This window comes from Bos taurus, chromosome 4 (assembly GCF_002263795.3).
Source record: "Bos taurus isolate L1 Dominette 01449 registration number 42190680 breed Hereford chromosome 4, ARS-UCD2.0, whole genome shotgun sequence".
Classification (NCBI taxonomy): domain Eukaryota; kingdom Metazoa; phylum Chordata; class Mammalia; order Artiodactyla; family Bovidae; genus Bos; species Bos taurus.
In genome coordinates this window covers 37,454,324-37,479,990 of record NC_037331.1, presented here as the reverse complement: position 1 = coordinate 37,479,990, position 25,667 = coordinate 37,454,324, and the positions used below count along the sequence as shown (strand labels likewise).

Here is a 25,667-nt window from a genome sequence, read left to right as displayed (position 1 = left end):
AACAAAGCAAGGAAACAAGGATCAAGGATGAGATATTTTCTAACCACTCAAAATGAGGAGAGATTAGTAAGTAATATAAACACTGGGACAGCACAACAAATAAAGCGTATACATTGAATTTAGAATTTCCTGAATATACAAGTACATGTACACATACACACACATACATGCAAACATGGGGTATCTGTTTCAACCAGTCTCTTCTGCCAGTCCTCCAAAGTCTTCTAGGTGAAAGAGCAGGAGCTATATATAAGGAACACAGATTAACTCCAGTAACCTTCATTCACTCCCTTGATGTCAGGGTAGCTAATGGACTTTACCTAAAGATCAGACGGCATTAAGGTCTTAGACCAGCTAAAAACTTCCCTCAGATTAACACAGTCAAGTGGAGACAAGAACATGAGTCAACTGCTTTTGTTACATCATATTTTTCTCTCCTTTGAAATATGATCTTCCACATTCAAAGAAATGGCCAAAGAAAAAAACAATCTGAACAATGACAGATTTCTAAATTCCACTGATGTATTTAAAATAGAAGAGTTCTCATGCACCATTTGAAAACTTAAAACCACTTATATTTTCAAACTATTGAAATTCCACACACATCCTAGATAATAATTCTCTGATTGATTCAAGAAATCTTTCAAAATTACCACTTCTGAAATATAATTTGCCAACACAGAAAATCAAAGATTTTCCTGAGAGATTTATTGTCCCTCTTCTCAAGAACTCTCACTTTACACCTCCAAACACTTACAGAATTCTAACAAACACTATGACCCAAATGCATACATACATATAAGTGTTTACACACATACACACATTATAGCCCTTCCTTCAGAGTGTACAAAATACACTTCTTCAGGGTATTTTAGTTTTTAGTGTTGCAGTTTGTTTTATAACCATTTAAATACTGATATCATAAAGCTCTTCATTAAAAGGTACAACTTCTCAAATGTATGAAATTAATACAATTGTCCTGGAAAAACTGAAATTCCCCTCTTCATAAATATACAATGAAAAACAATTCTAAAACTATGGAAGAAATTTAAAGTTGTTTTGGTCTTGCACTGAATTCCAAATACTGTAAGTAATAATTACACTTGTAACCATTCAAGAGGTGCTGAGAGAAACCATCTTTTTTTTTTTAACCTTTAAAACAGATCCTGGTTAACATTATTCATCACAGTTAAAGAAGATAAAAATCAACTTAAGTCTATAGGGACAATACTTTTATATGGTGTTAGACATGTCAAAGCAATCAAATACTTTCAAAAGTTAAAGAAGTTTAAAAGTTAAAAAGTTTAACTCAAAAACAAGAATCTCTAAAGCTTCTTTTGTATAGTTGTTAAATCCAACTATATAATTTTTTTTTTGCATTCCAATGAATTACAAAATCAAGGAGGGGAAATAAAATAATCCTTAAGTATTACTGATTTGCATAAAAATAATGAACAATGATTTAAATTCAATCCCAAAATGTTTACTAAAATATCACTGTTACTTACCTAAGCAGCAATCATTCAACCCCTCAGTCTCCTAAGATCCAAATACTCTAACAGCCTTAACACAGTCTTAATGCTTATTGATTCATTCTTCTATAACTATATTAGGTAGAAAATTGTTATCTGCTTTTTACACTGTGGAAGAAGTGTTTTGGTCTTCCCATTAAAAAAAAAAAAAATCCTTGATGTTAGTCACTGAAATCCATATAATTCCTTTTTCTTTCCACAGTTCCTAATAAAGTACTCTATTATATTTATGCCAGATAACAGCTTAAACAGGATTATAAAAAGTCTAAGTATTATATATTTGAACCAATATTTTCTAGCAGACAATATTATTAACTTACACTAAGCTCGTAACTTTTGTAAAATAACAGATCTCATGTAGTTTATGGATTTGCAATCAATCAAGCTTCTCTTTTTAATGTATGAAAGAGACTGGAAGGATGAGAGACAGTGGGAACAGTAAATTACAATACTTATTTTGTGTTTTCAGGTGAAAACCATAGGATGTTAATTCATAAAAGAATGGGATAGTCATTATTTTAAGTTATCAGCTAATTTCATCTTCTTACTTTTTGATACATTAAGCCAGAAAAGTATAAATTACATGAATGTTTAAAAAGAAAGCATAAGCCTAATATGTAATTAAAGCTCCTTCAAAGATAACAATATCAGTTTTTATTTACTCAGAAATGTATTTTTTGCCAGGAAAACTGACTACCAAAACATTTCTGAATTAACACCATATACTCACACTCATATGTGATACCACTATTGCTTACCTCAGTCAAGTGCGGTGTAGGGTTAAATCCACAGAGATTACACACTTGTTTCTTACATTCAGTGCAAGTGTTGAAGTTAGGAGGATCCTTAGAACTTATGTTGAGTTCAGTTTTGCAGAGAGGACAGGCTGATTCTGGTTTGGGGGTTTCTTCCAGTTTGGGGGGAAGAACAACCTTTTGAGGTTCAGCCGTGGAAGGCTTGCTGTCCTTAGTAGGCAGAGGCTTCTTTTCTGTTTCTGTTCTTTTTACTGTTGAAACTTGTTCAGCTTTGGGCTCTAGTTTTTCAATTACTGGAGCTTTGGTTTCCTTTTTCACAGGTAGAGCCTTTGCAGGTGCTGGCGGTGCTGTGGATTTGGGTGGCCCTTGAGAAGTAGGTGGTTGTGAAGGAGGAGGGACTTGTTTTGTTGGGGCCGCTGGCCCACCCTGTGAATGAGACCCAGGCTGGCCTGCTGTGGAGATCAGATTTGATGCCTGGCTAAAGATGGATGCTCCAAATCCAAAGAGTTTCCCAGTCACTGTTTCTTGAGGAGTTGTAGGCTGTGATTTAGGGGCATCAGTAATACTTCCAAGATTTAGGCTAAAACGTCTCGACTGTTCCTGAGGCTTTGGGGGCTGTGGAGATAGAGGGGCAGTTTGTCCAGTGGGGGGTCGTGGACCTTGGGGTGTCAGTGCCCCTTTTGGCATCGGCTTGGTGTCTGGCTTAGGACTCATTTTGGTTTGTGCTTTCTTGGGTTCGTCCTTTTTCTGAATTGGATCAACTTGTTTTTGATCTTTGCTCTCTGGAGTAGGTCCAGGATGTGAAATAATTTTTGTATCTGATGCAGGTCGAGGTATGACTTTAGAATCTACTGGGGTAACTTTTTCTCCTGTTGGTGGAAAACTCTGAGAAGGTTTGGCGGAGTCTGGTTTTAGAGGAGGAGTCGTTTTCTCTTGATCCTTTGATGGTATTTTGGGGCCTGGAATGTCCGGTCTTGTTGCTGTTGATGATGAAGACACAATGTCTGTGGCTGGCTTTCCTGCCTTGGGCTGCTCTGGTTTATCATCAGCCGTGGAGACCTTGGCCGGTTCAGACGAGACAGAAGGCTCTTCGGGAGGGACTGGCTTGGATGAGGACTCTGCCTCAGGAGGCTGCTGGGATGTGACTGGGTGGGGGCTGTGAAGGGTTGGTTGTTTCACTAGTGGTGGGGGCTTTTTAGACTCAGCTACCTTTGAGACATCCTGTTTGGGGATAGTGTCTTTCTTTGGAGAAACCTGCTGTGACGGAGTGGGTGGCTTGCTCACTGCTGATGCAGGAACAGGGGTAGTCTTCGGTTTGGGCTGGGGTGATGATGGAATTGGAGCCAGGTTACCTCCTAGAGCTCTCTGCATCTGACAGTTTAAACAGAGCCACTCTTTCATCTAGAAGTAACATAAAATATCAGTCAGTAAGGCAATAACAAGGTAGAAACAAAAGCATTTTAAAAACTGCATTGGTAGCTTTTGAAATTATGTCTCTCATCATGCAAACCATAAAATCTAGATCAAATAATTTTAGTTAATTTATATATTTATATACAGTTAAGTATACAAAAATATAACTAATGAAACTCAGAGATGTAAGCACTTTATTTTAAGCAATATAAAATTAACACAGAAAATTTTCTTGTAACATTAGCTTTATTTTTGCCTTTGATTTACTCAAAGTTTGATTACTCCCAGAAATAGAAAACCATGTACAATAAAAGAAAATGATTATTAATATAACATATTAGATTCCATAATTAGTTATGTTGGATATTTTCTCTGTTGATGGCTCATAAACAGGTTTCAGTTATATAACCCAGAGTATGCTTGTCAAAATTACTAGCACATTGCTAATTTCTTAAATTAGCAAGAGAATCACATCTCCCCTCCAAGGCAACATAATCAAATGTGAGAAAATCATAACTATTAATCACTGTGGGTTAGAAAGAAAACATTCTCTCTTAAGAAAGCAAAGAAAAAATAATGGCATCCCCTGAAACTATTATAGATATAGCATGATCAAAAAGAGAAAAGTTACTTCCTCATAATTTTTATAAATGCAAAGAGCAATATATGTATACAATATATTTACCTGACTGGTGAGATATGTATATGTGTGAGACACACATTGTGTGTGTATATATATGTATATATTTATGTGTGTGTGTGTGTGTATATATATATCATGTATAGGTATAAATGCATTTCTTCTTTAACATCACATTTATTGTTAAAAGGAGAAGGTGAAATTGGTACTAATATATTTTAGAAGATAATCTTAAAAAATGTATATTCCACATTTACCTATTTTATTCTAAAATAATATACGCTCATTATACAAAATTTTAAATATTACCAAAGTAATCTAGAAGGGTAAATTTTATACAACCTAATCTATAACTCCCAAAATAACCAATGTCACCAGTTTAGCACTGAAGTTCTTTGTTCAAAATTCTACACGATGCAAAACTAAATATATGGTGCATAAGTACCAAAAAAGTTCTGCAGAATACAAAATTGTAAAGTATTAGGTGGGCAAACAACATACTCTTACTTGAAATAATTCCCTTTTGTAAAAAAAACTAAACTAAGCATTCCTAACTTTTAAAAACTATTTTTCCACTTGACAGTTTACATTGTTAACATTTAATTTAAAAAAACTCCTGTGTCTTTTTCTGAATCATTAAAATGAATTTAAAATTTAAAGAAAGGATATTGAAATTATTTAAACTCAGGTACCAGTATGCATGTGTGCTAAGTTGCTTCAGTCATGCCCGACTCTTTGCGACCCTATGGACCGTAGCCTGCCAGGCTCCTCTGTCCATGGGATTCTCCAGGCAAGCATACTGTAGTGGGTTGCCGTGCCCTCCTCTAGGGGATCTTCCTGACCCAGGAGTTGAACCTGCATCTCTTATGTCTCCTGCATTTGCAGTTGAGTTCTTTATCACTGACACCAGTGGGAAGCCTAAGGTACCAGTATAACAGGGCTTATTTTATAATCTCATGGAAAGCAAACTTTTGTTTGGAGAAGGTTGAAGGAGATTTTCAACTCTGACAAGTTATATTTGTTTAAAAATCTGAATCAAAAAGCAAAATTAAAACATTTGTTACCTACAGGTTAAGAGGCACTTGGGTTTTTATTACATTCATTTTCAATATGAGTATTAAGTACTTATGTTTACCTTTTTCTATGTTTGAGGCATTTCACAAAATAAATAACTTTTTAAACATACAGATATTTGAATCCCAAAACATAATCAATCCACTGTTACTAATGTAAGTTGTATGACTAAAGGGTTAGCTTGAATGTAAGGAAATCCACTCCATCATGTCCCCTTCTTGATGGATGGAAATTTCTCCATAAACACTCATCTATCCACTCAACCATCTCTCCTAATGCCAATGTCAATTCTGCTGTTCTACTATTTACTTTTTCTCATTTGTTTTCAATCTTAAATGACACCATGTCACCTTATAATCATGCAGTCAAACAAGATGAAAGAAGAAAATATAATTAAAATAATTCTTTACTTATAAAATAAATATCTGATGATGATACTGTCATAAGTCCTCTTTTCCTTTCCTCTGAAAGCTCTCTCTCAACTCTCATCCTTCCAATTTCTTTGGATGCATTTGGTTTTATCAGTAAAATTTTAAGTCTGTTTGCCATGTGAACACTGGAGCTTCATGCACAGCTGGCTGGTAGGCTTTCACTCCATCTCTGAACCACTGCAAAATTAGAACACTACCATGGCATATCTAATGTACGATTTATATCAACACTGGGACACATATTCTGTACTGTCCTCATTCCACAAGCAAACGTTTCCTTGTAGTTTATAAACGTATATGACCAAGTCTCTAAATATGTAGACAAGGGGGGACTTAGGAAAAGAGGGGTGGAAAACACAGGTCATTGCTTTTTCATAGGGACATAATTCTGCTTTTCTCTTAACACACTGTGTTTCTGAACAGACTCCACTGGCCCTACTTTTGTCCTTTTCATGACCCCATTTTCTTCACTTTGATAAACAACACATAAAAGACATCTGATTCCTCAATGTTCCTCCTCACTGTGAAAATACAGGTTAAAATCATTGTCTATAGCTTTCACAATGTGAAAAGCTTTTTATCCTCTTAGGGTTTTTCAGAAAGAGCCTCTTTTTAATTCTACTGGCCAAATCTATTGAAAATAGAAATGAGTTTTATCTCAGAACCTAGTCTACTACTGAACACAGCAGTGTTTCCAATTGCCTGATTCAGTTGAAAACAACAACAACAAATCTTTCTTATTACACTGAGAAAATGACAAAGTCCACAACTCACCCCAACATTAACATCACGAATCACCATCTAATATTCCACAATGCACGGAGGGAGAGTTACAAGTAGTAATAGCACCTTTGCCCTCTCAGTCATCTGAGTTAAAAACCCTGTAATATCTTTACTGCATATTCAGTTACTCTTCAAGGTCTCTGTTGCTTGTGAAAGTTAATTTCCCACTTGTTCATAGTTCCAAAGCCACTGTCCCTCATTTGGCCCTTGCCATTTCCAAAATATTTTGTATCTCCACCAAATTTAACCTGTTTAAAACAAACCACCACAGAAGAGGTTGACTCTATCTCCCATCAAAACTCAATATTCTCCAATAGCTGTGAACAGTTAATTTTTTGCAGGAAATTAAAATCTATAGTTTTGTTACTGTCCTTATGTTAGCACTTACCTAATTCTGATATCTCCAGCTCTATATCTCCCCAAAGACTGTCAGCAACAATTATAAACACTATGTGTATGGTCTGACCTTTCAATCATCATAAGTGAGTAAAGTCGCTCAGTCGTGTCTGACTCTTTGCGACCCCGTGGACTGTAGCCCGCCAGGCTCCTCTGTACATGGGATTCTCCAGGCAAGAATACTGGAGTGGATTGCCATTTCCTTCTCCAGGGGATCTTCCCAACCCAGGGATCGAACCCAGGTCTCCTGCATTGCAGGCAGACACTTTATCCTCTGAGCCACCAGAGAAGCCCCTTTAATCATCATAGATGTTCACAAATATTTTTTGAGGTTGTTGGAATTAAATAAATTAAGATGTTCATGCTCTTCAAGCTACAATATTTCTGTGTTTACTCTGTTAATACCCATTGTTAATCTAGCCTGAATGACAAGCTTCTGCCTTCATTTTCTGGTGGCATGCCATTCTCCGTATGCTGTACCTTGGCCATGGACCATGTATTCCCATTTTGATTCAAACTGAAGGAACACCCATAACTAACACGCCTGCTAACCATACATATTTTCAGGGCCTGGAGATAATTACTGTCTTATTTAACTTCTAAAATTACATTTTTATCTGTAACTATGAGCAGAGACGAACCTGAATTTACTACCATCCTTGGCTCAAACCTCTGATGTCCATTCCACTTGGTACCCATAACTATAATACAGCTAGTTCCCCTAGTTCTGCATCATCGGGTCTTCATTCCACTGCAGCCATGAATGTGGATCTTACAAGACTTTAGTCCTTATTCCTCTTCCCTATGCTAAAGAAGTCCAACACTATCCACCGACAAGCCTAACTGAGAAGAAGCCTTTCACCAACATTTCATAAAGGACTTCTCGGTTCCCTGACACGCATAGTACTTACTTTCTCTATTCACCCACATCCATTCAACAAATAGGAGAAAGGCAATAAATAACACCAGGGGAGCCTTCTACTATATCAGTATTTCCAAAGCCACTGTCTCTGATCTGGCCTTTCATGAATCCTTTTTTTTTCCTTTTCTTCCTGCAAGTTACCCCTCAACCTGCCTTCAACCAATTTCTTTAGATGCATTGGTTTTATCAGTATATTTTTAAGTCTCTTTGCAATGTGAACATTAGAGCTTACCTTCAATATACAGGCACTAAAATGAATGTATTTGTGTTAGATAAGAATGCCATGCTTTAACTATTCCTAAATTCTAGATTTTATATGACAAATGATTTTAAAAAATTGTCATTTCTTCCTTTCCCCACATTGCTTACAGCAAGTGAATAAATGGAATTCAAGAACTGGAGACACAACTGTTTAATGAACTACTCTAATTCAATTAGCTGTATGGAAAGGAACAAAAAAGGCATAAAATTGTTCATTCAGTCTTCTGACTTAATATGCTACATAAATAGGGATAAGAAAGGACTCAACCAGGATTTCTGCTGAAGTAACTCTGTATTCTAAGGTGAATGCTGATAATTATTAACACACCTCCCTGTTAAATCCAGTCTCCCAGGGTTCCCTTTTTCTGAGCCTTCTGGTGAGTTATGTATCAGAGCTGAGTCACATAAAATATAGTAATAAAACTTCACTGACTAAGGCTTTTGCTGGATAATCATAAAAATATTATTAAATGTTTCAAGAGGTACCACTTGAAAGTTTAATTGTGAATTTCACATAAACCTTCAATTATTGGTGCCACTATCAAAAAAGTACTGAAAAATAGATACTGATTTTTAAGTGTATGTCTTTAATAATTCAAGATAGTTAACACAATACATCTAACAAATAAGGTGAGTTGGCAAATGTTGGGGTTCCAGAATTAAAGCATATTCCTACTTGGAACTATTATTAATCTATTTAGCTTCAAAAGAGAATGCAAGTTTCTCAGAAAAAAAAGAAAAAAAAAGTGTCCAGAAGGCATAGTGACTAACATCCGCCCTTCAATGTGCCCCGAACTGAAAATTTTAAACACAAAATCTATATAAAGTTTACAATGAAATCTCTGCTCAACAACATAGCATGTAGAATCTGAAAATTGTGGTATAGATGATCTTATTTACAAAGCAGAAATAGACACAGATGTAGAAAATAAAAGTATGGATACCAAGGGGGAAAGGGGAGGTGGCATGAGATGGGAGACTGGGATATATACACTATAGTTTTTATATACACTATTGATAGTATGTATAAAATAGATAACTAATAAGAATCTGCTGTATAGCACAGCAAACATTACTCAATGCTCTGTGGTGACCTAAGTGGGAAAGAGATCCAAAAAAGAGGGAATATTTGTATATGTACAGCTGATTCACTTTGATGTACAGCAGACTGACACAATATTGTAAAGTAACTATAATCCAATAAATATTTTTAAAAAATAAGTAAACTTTAGAGTTTTTTGAAGTCAGCTAAAAAACAAAAAAATGAACGCAATATTAGGAATTTATATTTGCTAGTGTTCTCATACTATTCAAATTATGAATATATTTTCTTCAATTATACATTCATCCTGTCCTTCTACTAAAATCTGTTAGGTCCTTACTTCTGGATGCATCACAACTAAACTTTTCTGCAACCATAAGATCTAAATGTATCATTTACTCCATCAAGGCAGTGTTCTCATTAACTCTTACATGAGTTATGATTCAAAATTTATACTCCTCCTCCATTTACCTAAATGCTTCCTCACCTTTATGATCCATGATGATTCTCAGCCTTATAACTTAGTATTCCATTATCCATTATAAGGTCGGCCCCTTCTCAACTATCCCAACTATAGTTTGAACCACAGCATTTAGACCCACATATTGCTTTTCTTTTCCAATTAATTCTTCTTTTCACCTATCCTCATATACTCTTCAAAAAAGTAACCACTTCTTATGATGACTCTTACCTCTGTATTAGATACCAAGTAAATTTTCAGTTCAGTTCAGTCACTCAGTCATGTCTGACTCTTTGCGACCCCGTGAACTGCAGCACCAAAGGCCTCCCTGTCCATCACCAACTCCCAGAATTCACTCGAACTCACATCCATCGAGTCAGTGATGCCATCCAGCCATCTCATCCTCTGCTGTCCCCTTTTCCTCCTGCCCCCAATCCCTCCCAGCATCAGAGTCTTTTCCAATGAGTCAACACTTCACATGAGGTGACCAAAGTACTGGAGTTTCAGCTTCAACATCAGTCCTTCCAATGAACACCCAGGACTGATCTCCTTTAGGATGGACTGGCTGGATCTCCCTGCAGTCCAAGGGACTCTCAAGAGTCTTCTCCAACACCACAGTTCAACAGCATCAATTCTTCAGCACTCAGCTTTCTTCACAGTCAAACTCTCACATCCATACATGACCACTGGAAAAACATAGCCTTGACTAGACGGACCTTTGTTGGCAAAGTAATGTCTCTGCTTTTGAATATGCTATCTAGGTTGGTCATAACTTTCCTTCCAAGGAGTAAGCGTCTTTTAATTTCATGGCTGCAGTCACCATCTGCACTGATTTTGGAGCCCCAAAAAATAAAGTCTGACACTGTTTCCACTGTTTCCCCATCTATTTCCCATGAAGTGATGGGACCAGATGCCATGAGCTTCGTTTTCTGAATGTTGAGTTTTAAGCCAACTTTTTCACTATCCTCTTTCACTTTCATCAAGAGGCTTTTTAGTTCCTCTTCACTTTCTGCCATAAGGGTGGTGTCATCTGCATATCTGAGGTTGTTGATATTTCTCCTGGCAATCTTGATTCCAGTTTATGCTTCTTCCAGCCCCGCGTTTCTCATGATGTACTCTGCATAGAAGTTAAATAAGCAGGGTGACAATATACAGCCTTGATGTACTCCTTTTCATATTTGGAACCAATCTGTTGTTCCATGTCCAGTTCTAACTGTTGCTTCCTGACGTGCATAAAATTTCTCAAGAGGCAGGTCAGGTGGTCTGGTATTCCCATATCTTTCAGAATTTTCCACAGTTTATTGTGATCCACACAGTCAAAGGCTTTGGCATAGTCAATAAAGCAGAAATAGATGCTTTTCTGGAACTCTCTTGCTTTTTCCATGATCCAGCAGATGTTGGCAATTTGATCTCTGGTTTCTCTGCCTTTTCTAAAACCAGCTTGAACATCTGGAAGTTCACGGTTCACATATACCTGAAACCTGGCTTCGAGAATTTTGAGCACTACTTTACTAGCATGTGAGATGAGTGCAACTGTGCAGTAGTTTGAGCATTCTTTGGCATTGCCTTTCTTTGGGACTGGAATGAAAACTGACCTTTTCTAGTTCTGTAGCCACTGCTGAGTTTTCCAATCAAGGCAAATTGGAAGTGGTCAAACAGGAGATGGGAAGAGTGAACGTCGACATTCTAGAAATCAGCGAACTGAAATGGACTGGAATGGGTGAATTTAACTCAGAGGACCATTATATCTACTACTGTGGGCAGGAATCCCTCAGAAGAAATGGAGTAGCCATCATGGTCAAGAAAAGACTCCAAAATCCAGTACTTGGATGCAATCTCAAAAACAACAGAATGATCTCTGTTCATTTCCAAGGCAAACCATTCAATATCACAGTAATCCAAGTCTATGCCCCAACCAGTAATGCTGAAGAAGCTGAGGTTGAATGGTTCTATGAAGACCTATGAGACCTTTTAGAACTAACACCCAAAAAAGATGTCCTTTTCATTATAGGTGACTGGAATGCAAAAGTAGGAAGTCAAGAAACACCTGGAGTAACAGGCAAATTTGGCCTTGGAGAACAGAATGAAACAGGGTAAAGGCTAATAGAGTTTTGCCAAGAGAAATGCACTGGTCATAGCAAACACCCTCTTTCAACAACACAAGAGAAGACTCTACACATGGACATCACCAGATGGTCAACACCGAAATCAGATTGATTATATTCTTTGCAGCCAGAGATGGAGAAGCTCTATACAGTCAGCAAAAACAAGACCAGGAGCAGACTGTGGCTCAGATCATGAACTCCTTATTTCCAAATGCACACTTAAATTGAAGAAAGTAGGGAAAACCACTAGACCATTCAGGTATGACCTCAATCAAATCCCTTATGATTATACAGTGGAAGTGGAAATAGATTTAAGGGACTAGATCTGATACATAGAGTGCCTGATGAACTATGGATGGAGGTTTGTGACATGGTACAGGAGACAGGGTTCAAGACCATTCCCATAGAAAAGAAATGCAAAAAAGCAAAACAGTTGTTTGGGAAGGCCTTACAAATAGCTGTGAAAAGAAGATAAGTGAAAAGCAAAGGAGAAAAGGAAAGATATTCCGATTTGAATGTAGAGTTCCAAAGAATAGCAAGAAGAGATAAGAAAGCCTTCCTCAGCGATCAATGCAAAGAAATAGAGGAAAACAAAAGAATGGGAAAGACTAGAGATCTCTTCAAGAAAATGACAGATACCAAGGGAACATTTCATGCAAAGATGGGCTCGATAAAGGACAGAAATGGTAAGGACCTAACAGAAGCAGAAGATATTAAGAAGAGGTGGCAAGAATACACAGAAGAACTGTACAAAAAAGATCTTCATGACCCACATAATCATGATGGTGTTATTACTCACCTAGAGCCGGACATCCTGGAATGTGAAGTCAAGTGGGCCTTAGAAAGCATCACTACGAACAAAGCTAGTGGAGGTGGTGAAATTCCAGTTGAGCTATTTAAATTCCTGAAAGATGATGCTGTGAAAATGCTGCAATCAATAAGCCAGCAAATTTGGAAAACTCAGCAGTGGCCACAGGACTGGAAACGGTCAGTTTTCACTCCAATCCCAAAGAAAGGCAATGCCAAAGAATGCTCAAACTACCACACAATTGTACTCATCTCACACGCTAGTAAAGTAATGCTCAAAATTCTCCAAGCCAGGCTTCAGCAATACATGAACCATGAACTTCCAGATGTTCAAGCTGGTTTTAGAAAAGGCAGAGGAAACAGAGATCAAATTGCCAACATCTGCTGGATCATCGAAAAAGCAAGAGAGTTCCAGAAAAACATCTATTTCTGCTTTATTGACTATGCCAAAGCCTTTGACTGTGTCAATCACAATAAACTGTGGAAAATTCTGAAAGAGATGGGAATACCAGACCACCTGACCTGCCTCTTGAGAAACCAATATGCAGGTCAGGAAGCAACAGTTAGAACTGGACATGGAACAACAGATTGGTTCCAAATAGGGAAAGGAGAACGTCAAGGCTGTATATTGTCACCCTGCTCATTTAACTTCTATGCAGAATACATCACGAGAAACGCTGGACTGGAAGAAGCACAAGCTGGAATCAAGATTACCGGGAGAAATATCAACAACCTCAGATATGCAGATGACACCACCCTTATGGCAGAAAGTGAAGAGGAACTAAAAAGCCTCTTGATGAAAGTGAAGGAGGAGAGTGAAAATGTTGGCTTAATGCTCAACATTCAGAAAACGAAGATCATGGCATCTGGTCCCATCACTTCATGGGAAATAGATGGGGAAACAGTGGAAACAGTGTCAGACTTTATTTTTTGGGGCTCCAAAATCAGTGCAGATGGTGACTGCAGCCATGAAATTAAAAGACCCTTCCTCCTTGGAAGGGAAGTTATAACCAACCTAGATAGCATATTCAAAAGCAGAGACATTACTTTGCCAACAAAGGTCCGTCTAGTCAAGGCTATGGTTTTTCCTGTGGTCATGTATGGATGTGAGAGTTTGACTGTGAAGAAAGCTGAGTGCTGAAGAATTGATGCTGTTGAACTGTGGTGTTGGAGAAGACTCTTGAGAGTCTCTTGGACTGCAAGGAGATCCAACCAGTCCATCCTAAAGAAGATCAGTCCTGGGTGTTCATTGGAAGGACTGATGTTGAAGCTGAAACTCCAGTACTTTGACCACCTCATGCAAATAGTTGACTCACTGGAAAAGACCCTGATGCTGGCAGGGCGGTGGGGGAGATTGGGGTTAGGAAGAGAAGGGAACAACAGAGGATGAGATGGCTGGATGACAACACTGACACGATGGACATGAGTTTGGGTAAACTCTGGGAGTTGCTGATGCACAGGGAGGCCTGGCGTGCTGCTGTTCATGGGGTTGCAAAGAGTCGGACATGACTGAGCGTCTGAACTGAATAGATTTTTTACATCTTGCCTTCAATACAGTACTTTTGAAATGTGTGAAGGGTCCATTTTTATCTAAGCTAATTAAGATATGGTAACAGGGGAGAGACAGTGTTTTGTATGTGTGATTTCTCAAGGGATATGAACAATGAGCAAGTTATCCCATCACTGTATTAAGTTTACTGATCCAGTAAATGATTCTGTTAGTTGTGGGTATCTACTTTCATGGCAGAACATCTGTTGTTACTAAGGTATACAGATCATCATACTAGTTGTGATATTTAGCAATTGGCTTAGTATATATAAAAGCTGGACATGCAGAAGGACACCTGAAACATCTCGTAATTTAAAAGCTCCAAGTGAAAAAAGGCTTTGGTGCTAAAGATTAAACTTACAGTAGAGCATGAGGAATACATATTTATTTTATATGAGGAACACCCAAGTCATGAGGAAAATGCTGTACACTGGACCTCACGGAAAATGCGAGCTAAACAAACATGGCATTTGTGAACATATTTAAGTAATATAGATTTTTAAATTATTATTTCTATTCCTCTAAATTCATGAGAAAACTACTTTAGATAGAGAAACTAAGTTTGTTATAGTTAGGGTATTTTTGTATTACATACCATGAAAGGTACCATAAGTATTAGCAAAAAAAAAAAAAAAAAACACAATATTCTTTATCTTCTATTAAATAAAAATTTTATGTTCAAAATCAAGGGACTTGTATTTATCTTTATTGGGTTCTTATAAAAAATGGTACCAGTTTTTGCTTGTCATGGCTGTGACAAGCAAAGAACAAATGAAAAAAACTGACCAAATTTGGCATGACAGGCATAAAGCATTTCAAATCATCACTGTTATTTAGAACTAAAAATTCTTGTCATTTCACCAAGTAGATGCCAAGGCTAAAGATGTGAAAATTGAGAATCTAATTTACCCTTTCCTTCACCTTATATAAACTGTTTAACCAATCATGTGATAAATGAGAAAATTACTGAAGTGTTAATTATAAGATGGATTTATAAGGCTAAAAAATAACACAAAAAGATATGACATTAAAAGTAAAAGCCTGTCTCTAGGTCACCAAGTCTTACTCTTCAGAATTGATCAGTGTCAACTTTTGCTTTGACGTTTTCTTGTAGCTGCCATTATAGTATCAAATAATAAGTTGTGGTTTATAAATTTAAGATGTATATTTTCTCCTTTAAAAGCTATATTTTTTCAAAAAACAATCTTATTCATTACCACCTATTTTAGAACTGTCTTTAGCAATGACAAGGCTTCCCTGATAGCTCAGTTGGTAAAGAATCCGCCAGCAAAGCAGGAGACACTGGTTCGATTCCTGGGTTGGGAATATCCCCTGGAGAAGGGGAAGGCTACCCACTCCAGTATTCTGGCCTATATAGTGCTTGGGGTTGCAAAGAGTCAGACACAGCTAAGTGACTTTCACTTCACTAAGCAAAGTCCAAAACAATATAATTGGCATATTAATTAAATATTTTAACACACAGTTAAATAATGCATTTTACTTTGATTTGAATACCATCTAATATCATCTCACATTCCACTACTGTTATACAATTACATTTTCAAAAAAATGATAATGTCTTTCTAGTTTTCTTCATTCCTGGGGTCAGCTACTCCATCCCACTCCCTTCATTTTCCATTTTAATAGAAGAACTCCAGGGACTGTGATATATGCATGTGTGCACCTGTGTACACGTGTGTGGTGGTTTAGTCATTAGGTTGTGTCTGACTCTTGAGATCCCACTGACTGGAGCCCGCCAGGCTCCTCTGTCTATGGGATTCTCCAGGCAAGAACACCGGAGTGAATTGCCATTTCCTTCTCCAGGGTATCTTCCCGACCCAGGAATCGAACCTGGGTCTCCTGTATTGGAGATAGATGATTTACCAACTGAGCTATGAGGGAAGTATACATATACTTATATGGACTGCTAATGATTCTTATGGACTCTTAAATATGAAAAAATTCTTAAGCTGCTCGCATACCCCCTCTCGATTGCTTACTTAGAGAATTCATCATATCACAATCTCTAGAAATGTAAAGAAATTGTTCCCTCTCTGCTGTCTTCTGTGTTGATAATGACTATTATATTGATGCCTGATTTTTCATCTTTTTGCAGATGATATTTTTTTTCTCTGTAGAAGTCTTTCAAATGTTCTCCTTATCCTTGGAAATCACATCATTTCACCAGGATATATTTATCAGGCATTTTGTTAATCATGCTTGACTACTGGTGGATCAAAATCTGAAGACTTCCTTTTTTCTAGAGCCTTGATTCTTTCTTTCTGAAACTCTTAGATATAATTTCTTAGAAATAATAAGCTGGAACTCTTAGAAATAATAAGCTCTTAGATATAATTTCCATAATTTTTAAATATTTCTCTTAGAGCCCCAGAGCTCTCAGAGTCCCAAGGGAACCTCAGAATTTCAGATAACCACCTCCTCAAAATGTCTACAATTTCATGGGAAGGTGCTTAGAAAGAGCTCTCTGTACTGGAGATAAAATGCTTACTCTCAGCCTCCACAACCCACAGGGAAGAGTAAAGAGGGGGATCTCAGAACTCTAAACATTTCTGGGTACATTCCCACCCTTTCCTTATTTAGCCCCCTTCAAACCCTCAGCCTCAGTTAGAACTATACACATAAATTAGACCTTTAGTTAGCACTAAAAATTCCAGATTCCTGAGTCATCCATCAACTCCCACATGCTAATCCCCGAATGACAGGGAATGAAGGGACCTCACCAATATATCATCAATCCCTTCCCTTGGTTTGTGCTATAACCTTCTGCTACTTCATTTTTCTCCGTAACACTTATTACCATCCATCCCTCTATTCGTTCTATTTGCCACTCTGACCAATATACACTTTTTGGCTATTTTGTTCACTCTTACATCTAGGACAGTCCAGAAAGTGCCTGAAACATAGTAGGTCCTCAATTAAGCAGCTAGATAATTTGATGGGAAAATTCTGGGTCTCTCTTTTCCAAAACATCAACTGGGTCCATTTTTATCTTCAAGTCAGCCCAGTGAAATTGGAGTATGCTAATTATTGATGGAATATGAATCATACGAATTTTACAAGTTCTTTTTATTTTCTGAGTAGATGCTCCCCTTTGAGGTCAGGTGTTTTGTTTTTCACTAGTTCCTCTATATCCTTCATGTGGTGGTATTGCTAAAATGCCAAGCGAGTCTCTCCAAACCACTCATTTACAATGAACGTCTCCATCATTCAAAATGGGTAATCAGCAGTTTTTTTCTGTATTTATTTCTGTTCTGCTTCTCCATTGAATATGAGAAAATAGGATGGCAGAGGGTCAGTGTCCAAATTAAGGACAGCTTTACTAGGAGAGTAATAGATTTCGTGCATTTGACTCCTGGTTGAGAAATGTTTTATTTGTTTTCTCCTTTATATCACTCTGTGGTAGGAGAGGAGCGCTACTTCTTTTCATTTCCTTTTGAAAATCAAAGTTAAAATGAAATGTTTTAACACTCTAGATCAAATGGCTCCTGATTGCTATCACAGAATCCAACAATTTATAATATTGTATCTGTAGAAAATAATTTGAGGGTAAACTTTCAAAATCATCTCTGTTTAAAATATCAGATTATCCACGGCAGATAATATTACAACTTCAAAAGAACTTCATATATTGAAAAATACCTTCTCATACAAATGTTCAGTTAATCCTAACAATTCACTGTGTTCAGCAGAGAACATATTGTTTCTATTGTTCATCTGGTGTTACTGATAGACAAAGTGTAAATGATTTGCCCACACTCATCTCATTAATAATGGGGATGCTTTCTTTTTTTAAGCCACTGAGATCTTCTACCTGCCCCCACATTCCAAGCTTCTGTCAAATATGTCCAAGTTATCATTCTTCACATTCCCAGGTCAAATACTTGTATTTCCATGAAGAAAGTTATGATACTGTTACAGATAGTCATGGATACTTCATGTGATATCATAGCCCTTTCTTTCTTCTTACCATGAGTAAATGGATTTGGAATCAGAAGATTTAGTTTGGGTTCTAGTTATTTACTATCAGGTTGATCCTAACAAGTAAAGCAACCATAATAACCACTTGAAAACCAATTTTCTCTATAATTAAGAAAATATAACAGAGAAAACAGACTATATAACCACAGAATTACTTGGAAATTTAATTTTGATAAAATAAATAGGAAAGAACTATGTGAACTGTAAAGCCCTACAGTAAGTTAGTTTTCTTATATATTTGTTTTTCCCCTTTCTTATCTACAAATTTTATTTCCTCTATTTTCTGATTGAAGGAAAACACCATATCTAACAAATACTTGATTCTATCAAAGTACGTGTCAGTGTTTCACAACTAGGCATTTGATACACATTTGTAAAATTAATGAAGGATTTGAAATATGACTACATTAATTAAGGTAAGTTTCAAAAAGCAGAATGTTCACTGCTACTGATGTGGAATGCCAAAATCTGAATTCAACTTCTCTCCAATTTCATTGCTCATTTCCTCCCCATCACTTCAGCCAACCTAGAGCTATGCCAATTTTCTAAATACACTTGGCATTATTCTGGCTCTAGGTCTTAGACCGAATCATTACTCCCTTTCACATCCTCTACCTGTTGAAGTAATATCCATTGTTACATACCTAGCACAAATGCCATTTTCTACACAAATCTCTCCTTAATCTCACCCACTGGAATGGGCGACTTCCTACCCTAATGACACTTCCTGCCCTATAGGCCATAATGTTTGCTCATGTGTTTCACAGCTTTTATTTGACCACATGTTATATTTCCTTGTACATGTATTATCTAACCTAGTATACCTGAATCATGTAGAGATCAATATTATGTTTTACTTATCTTTATATCCTACCACACATATAGTAAAATACCTTCCACTTGGTAGGTACTCAAATAATATATTTAGCTTGAAGGTCCAAGTACATGTTTCTGTCTTACAAACTGTCACAAAGTCATGACTAACATTTTATAAAATGACCATCTACTGTTTGAAGTCACTATTACTGCACATTCCTAAGAAGATGGTATACTATGGGCAGAAACACATCTTCATCAAAATGTATAAATACACACACACACACATATACAATGGAATACTACTCAGCTAGAAGAAAGAATGAAATTTTGCCATTTGCAACCATCTGGATGGACTTGGAGAACATTAAGTGAAATAAGTCTGATAGAGAAAGATGAATACTGTATGATATCACTTATACACAGAATCTAAGAAATACAACTAGTGACTATAACAAAAAAGAAGCAGACACACAGATATAGAGAACAAACCAGTGGTTGCTAGTGGGCAGAAGAAAAGGGGGAGAGGAAGCTTGGGGGTAAAGGATTAAGAAGTATAAAACTATTATACATGAAGTCAGCTATATGAATATATTGTACACCATGGAGAATACAGCAAACACTTTATAATTATAAATGGAATATAACCTTTAAACTTGTAAACCGATATGCTGTACACCTGTAACAATTTTATACATCAACTATACTTTAATAAAATTTTTTAAAAAACAAGAAAAGAATGCAGGAAAGTTTAAGATATGAAAAAAAGCTACAAATATATAAACAAACTATTTATAATCTGATCTCCTCCACAACATAGATGTTCTTGTTAATTCCAATTTTACCATTAAAGAATCCCTTACCTAAAATGGTAGAGTACTCAATATGACTTCTGGTAAAAAGAATACTTTGGCAAAAAATCACAGGTTGACATACTTTAAATGGACATCATTATCATCTTTCATCACAGTAAGTATCCAAATGAACTTAACAGTTACCAATAATCATCACTGTTGTTTTTAGCAGAAAAGGGATTTCAGTTAGAATGACAGTACATGAGTCTCCACTCTTGGAGATATTTAAATCACACAATCCTTCAATGACTGCTGCCTCCATTCCTTCTTGGGCTGTTCACAGACACCATGCACACACAGCCCACTAACAGCTGTTCTCCAGATGGACTAAATGGTTTTTGTGCTTTCTTATCGGGGAGGGACTACTGCATTTCTTTTAAAAACATCTTCCTTTGGATCCTAACCCCTCTTATTCTCACTTAGTTTGTATTATTATATCATCTTCACTGTATTATTTCTTAACTCCAGAGAGTTTCTAAGTTCTGCAGTTTTATGTTTTGTGTCCCTTCCCTGAAAATTCCCCCAAATCTCTACCTATTAAAATGCTACTTTATCCAGGGTCTTTAAATGCTAAGTTAACATTAACTAGCTTGCTGAGAATAACTTTTCTAACCTGAATCAGATTGAACAATCTTAAACTCATTTGTGTCACAACTGGCCCGTTCATGACTCAGTCTGCCAGGAATGTTTACCCAGTGACCTAGAATTACAAACTGTGATCTTTCTATGTAAACAATCAGTGTTGAACCTGCTCTAATGACTTCATTTTATGATGTGATTTATACTTTTATGAATGATTCTAACTAAAGAGGAAAGCATCCTCTCATAGATTATGGCAAAAATCACTGGCAGGGGATGTGTAGTTTGAAAAAATGTATTGTTTTATATTAAAATTGTATTTAGAATCTAAAAACCTTGTCTGCTTTTTCCCCAAGCATAAACAGGATCCCATATAAAATATCATATCAAGAGTATTACATGGTAGGTAGGTAGGAGCATGAATTTAAAAGTTAATGTAGTATATTAATGTAATATAATAATAGTGTGGACTTTACACCCAGAATGCAATGAGTAAATGCTCTGCATTTTTCAATCAATTCATACTTCCTTTATGTGTCAAATTTATCAGAAATTATAGTAATGGTGTAGAGAAATATTATTACTGAAGGAAACATTGAAAAAACTCTAATTTACATTTGGCAGAGAAGAAAAAGAGGAACGTAGGAAAGGAGGAGGAAAAGAAGAAAAGAACCATAGAAAAAGAATGCCATCCTATCATATCAGTGACAAACTAACCACTGTTTGTGGAAGACGGTGACACGTTTTAAGAGCATGAACATTATGAAAAAACTGAACTTACCTCAGTTAAATGAGGATTGGGATTAAAACCACAGAGGCTACAAACAGTGGTCTGACACTCAGTGCACGTGTTAAAATTGGCCTTTTCTGGAACATGCAACAGAAGTTCAGTGGTATTGCAAAGAGGGCAGATGGTTTTAGGGAGGCCGTGTACTGGAGTCTGTGCTGCAGATGGAAACGTTGGTGGCTGCAGAGGTTTCCCAGCTCCTGTTTGGCTTACTGGTTTTGTAGATTGCTGAGCTGAGGGCTTTGCAGGTCCTGGCTGTTGAGGAGGGGGCTTCGTTGGGCCTGGCAGTTGAGGAGGGGGCTTCGCTGGACCAGGCTGTTGAGGAGGGGGCTTCGTTGGGCCTGGCTGTTGAGGAGGGGGCTTTGCTGAACCTGGAGGTTGAGGAAGGGGTTTCGTTGGGCCTGGCTGTTGAGGAGGGGGCTTCGCTGGACCAGGCTGTTGAGGAGGGGGCTTCGCTGGACCAGGCTGTTGAGGAGGGGGCTTCGCTGGACCAGGCTGTTGAGGAGGGGGCTTCGCTGGACCAGGCTGTTGAGGAGGGGGCTTCGCTGGACCAGGCTGTTGAGGAGGGGGCTTCGCTGGACCAGGCTGTTGAGGAGGGGGTTTCGCTGGACCAGGCTGTTGAGGAGAGGGCTTCGCTGGGCCCAGCTGTTGAGGAGGGGGCTTCACTGGGCCCGGCTGTTGAGGAGGGGGTTTCGTTGGGCCAGGCTGTTGAGGTGGCGTCTTGCCTAAGCCGGACAACTGGGCCTGAGGCTTTGTTGTCCCAACCTGCTGAGCTGGAGCCTTTGCTGGCCCAGGCGGCTGAGCTGGAGACTGTGGCCCGGGTTGGTGAACCAGGGATTTTGCTGCCCCTGGAGCTTGGGCCAGGGGCTTTGCTGTTCCCAGTTGTTGAGCTAGGGGCTTTGCAGGCCCAGGCTGTGGTATGGTACGTTTTTCAGGTCCAGGCTGCTGGGCTGGAGATTTTCCAGGACTTCCTTGCTGAATAGGTGGCTTGGAGGGGCTCTGCAGTGAGGGTTTAGCTGACTCACCCCTTCCTGGGTCTGTCTGTTTAGTCTGAGGCCTAGATACATCTCTCTGAAGTGGCAATTTTGCCTGGTCTGTCTGAGGAGCCTGGGGGAAGCCCTGAGCTGGCTTTCCTGTTTCTGGAGGTTGTGATTTACTTTTTTCTGGTGGCTGAGAGGATCCGGATTTTGGAGAACCTTCCTGCTGAAGCGGAGCCCTCACAGGTCCTGGCTGCTTAGGAACTGTCTTGGGAGACTGTTGTTGTGATGGAGGCTTTGTGACTCCCTCGGGTTTTCCTTGTTCCTTCTGAGCTATTTTTTGTTTCTTAGAGGCTTCCTCCTGGGAGGCATCAGGGTCTGATATCAAATCAAAAGGATTGAATTTATTTACAACAGAGGAGACAGCACTTAAAGGGTTAACCTCTGAGAGGAAGCCAGGCATCACACTAGACTTGTGCTCATCCTTAAAATCAGTTCTGGATTTCGATTCTTTTAAGCTAATAGTGGAAGGACTTCTTCCAGGCAATTTCTGCTCTGACCTCAGAGTGTCTGTAGTTCTACTCTTACTGAGACCAGGCTGAATTGGACGCCCAGGGTCTGGTGGTTTTCCTGGTTGCTTTGGAGGTTGACTACTATCCAACTCTTGTTTCCTAGAAGAATGAAACAAACAGAAGTAAAAATAATGGAAATTATACCAACTCAAAATTACATGAAAAAGCTGTTACTTTCTTACATCTTCAAAATTTTGATCATATAACTAAAATCCATTTTTACATCATCCTGTAAGTACCATAAGATTTTTAATGTCTGTTATTTTCTTTACATGGGTTCAGATTTTCAACATGGAGGTGAAGAGAAGGGGGAAAGATCCAATACTTGCTACTATAAGTGATGAACTATTAAAATATCTAGTTAGAAACTACTTATAACAAAAAACAATTCACATTTACACTTAATAGTTAAGAATAGAATCTGGCCATACTTAAAGTCTGTTCAAATATATTAACTCACAAAACAATGCAAAGACATATTCCAGTACATTCACACATTCATGTTCACAGAACATATCCTTTTTAAGCAAAGGTTATGGTCAAAAAATGTTAGTCTCCCAAACACTAGCATACCAAGAAGTGAAAATATTTATTTTTAAAAACAACTGTTTTCTAATATTAGAATTTACATTAGCTACATAAGACACAATGTGACCTCAAATGATCTGGTAAAGGAGGTTTTTAGGTGTTTCTGGAAACTTGATCATCTACTCAATTTTACCCTATTTTGTCAAAAATGTAATATCCATCAAATATTATCATACTAAATTCGGAGAATAAGAATTGCTACTTTAATTATAAAAATTTGAGAAACCTTTCTTTCTTGTGAAAAAATAGTGTTATATCACTCAATTATTTTTCCAATTGCATTCTTAATCTGAGGTCCCTTAATGTAACAATAAGATGTTTAAAGCATCCTGAGATACAGCTTGATATACAAAGAGCAACAAGCTGGTTGTCATCCCACTTTTGAAAAGTACTGTTACTTTACTCAGAGGAAGAAAAGAAATAAAGATCTCTTACTTAATGTCTTCTATAACATTTACTATTACCACTATTAGCTATTATTATTGACAATGACTTAAAAACTAAAAAGTAATTTGCAAAAATTCTTTTAACTCATAGACAAATATACAAGGTGTTTTTTTTAAAAAAAATTGGAAACATCAATTCTAAATGATGGTTAAATAATTAAAATACTTGTTTCTCATATATACTTTTATCAAGTATATTAGTCTCCAAATAAGCTATTTACTGATAAAGTTTCAAGTAATAAGAACAAGCTGCATCAGAATTATGGGATAAATCAAGCTGTATTTTGATATATGTAAATTTCTAACTTTCAAAAAGATTTCTTTTTAATTAAAAGAAAAGGAGATTAAACAGTGATTCAGTAGCACTTAAAATATCAGATGATCACAACATTGTATAGGTTTTAACTTGTTTTGTCAAAAATTTACCTGCCAATAGACCAGACTATAACTTTTTCTTTTCAGGTCATCTGGTACTTAATATGAATTACATTTTTTAATTTCACCCGATGGCACAGAAATCTGAGGATAGATCAAGATGTAAGACATACAACTGAGATCTGCCTCCTGTTAGCTACAACCAGGATGCAGAGAATAACATTCATTTGGTAGTGATTTATATGAACATCGTTGACTGATCATGACTTGACTTCAAGAACAAAGGATTTGACACCAAGTAGTCTGTAGCAACTAACCATGTCCCTCCCTCACCTTTCTTATAAAAGGGCTTTGTGGAAAGTTTTTAGTAACTTTGGGGTCCTTAAGGCATGAGCCACCCATCTCTTTGCATGACCCTGTAATAAAAATTTCTCTGTTCAAAAAAAAAAAAACATGTAAGGCACAGTAGGAAGCAACACAGACATATTACTTCTAGATAGCAATGAGTCAGAAGAAAATAAACTATAAATGGCAATGTATGCCACAAAGTTATTTTCTAGTAAAAGATTAATAAACAGAAGGCTTAGTTCTGGAAATTTCCTCCAGGTAAAAAAAGTTATAAAAACTTGTCTCTGAAGCCTGTACTTAAAAAAGGAACTAAAATTATCCATTTGCTCCATTCCATACAAAGACAGAGTGTTAACTGCTCAGTCATGTCCAACTCTTTGTGACCCCATGGACTGTAGCCTGCCAGGCTCCTCTGTCCTGTGGAATTCTCCAGACAAGAATAGTGGAGTGGGTTTGGCTGAAGAGCCACGGTAAACAATCCAAAATCGATTATATTTTAAAAGTTCCACTGTTTATGTTTTCACATTATTCTAGAAATGTTACTTTTTCAATTAATAAAGTTTACCACTCCCTTGTGGGGCACAAACTTAAGAGATTATCCTATAAAGAATTATTTAGGCATTTTATTGAAGAAATCCATAGCTAAACAGTGTACTTAAAAATCTATTCTTAACTATACTATGCAGAGTGGGTTGCCATTTCCTACTCCAGGGGATCTTCCCAACCCAGGGATCAAACCCAGGTTTCCCGAATTATAGGCAGACGTTTTACCATCTGAGCCACCAGGGAAGCCCTGAAAATACTATTAAACATAATCATTTTTTCTGTGATATTGCTTCACTTAATTCATTTATATAAAACAAAATATAAATGTTGTTGAGTACCAAATATCTGTGATAACAATAAACGCCAAAAGTTAAAGCAAGCTGCCTGCATTAAAAGTTATAACTGCATGTGTGTCTTATAAATATTAAGTAGTATTATGTTATAGAAGCCCCCTGTAAGAGAATATCTATACAGGTAGGCAAACTAAATTTAGTTTTAGTTGCTATAATAATATAAATAAATATAAAATATGGATGTCTGGAAGTGAGAAACAGATAATCATTAAGAGAAGATATAGGCTTAATACTGAACAACAACAAAAAAAAGATGC

The 25,667-nt window shown here is 37.1% G+C and overlaps 1 protein-coding gene across 1 annotated transcript in view; it reads right to left on the bottom strand.

Annotated features, from left to right (window-relative positions):
• PCLO (piccolo presynaptic cytomatrix protein) overlaps positions 1–25,667 on the bottom strand; it is a 392,120-nt gene that overhangs the window by 362,386 nt on the left and 4,067 nt on the right. Inside the window, exons 2-3 of the mRNA XM_024991035.2 lie at positions 21,200–22,853; positions 2,291–3,688 (exon numbers count right to left, since the gene is read on the bottom strand). Of these exons, the coding sequence (XP_024846803.1) occupies positions 2,291–3,688; positions 21,200–22,853 (3,052 nt within the window). The remainder of the gene's footprint in view (positions 1–2,290; positions 3,689–21,199; positions 22,854–25,667) is intronic.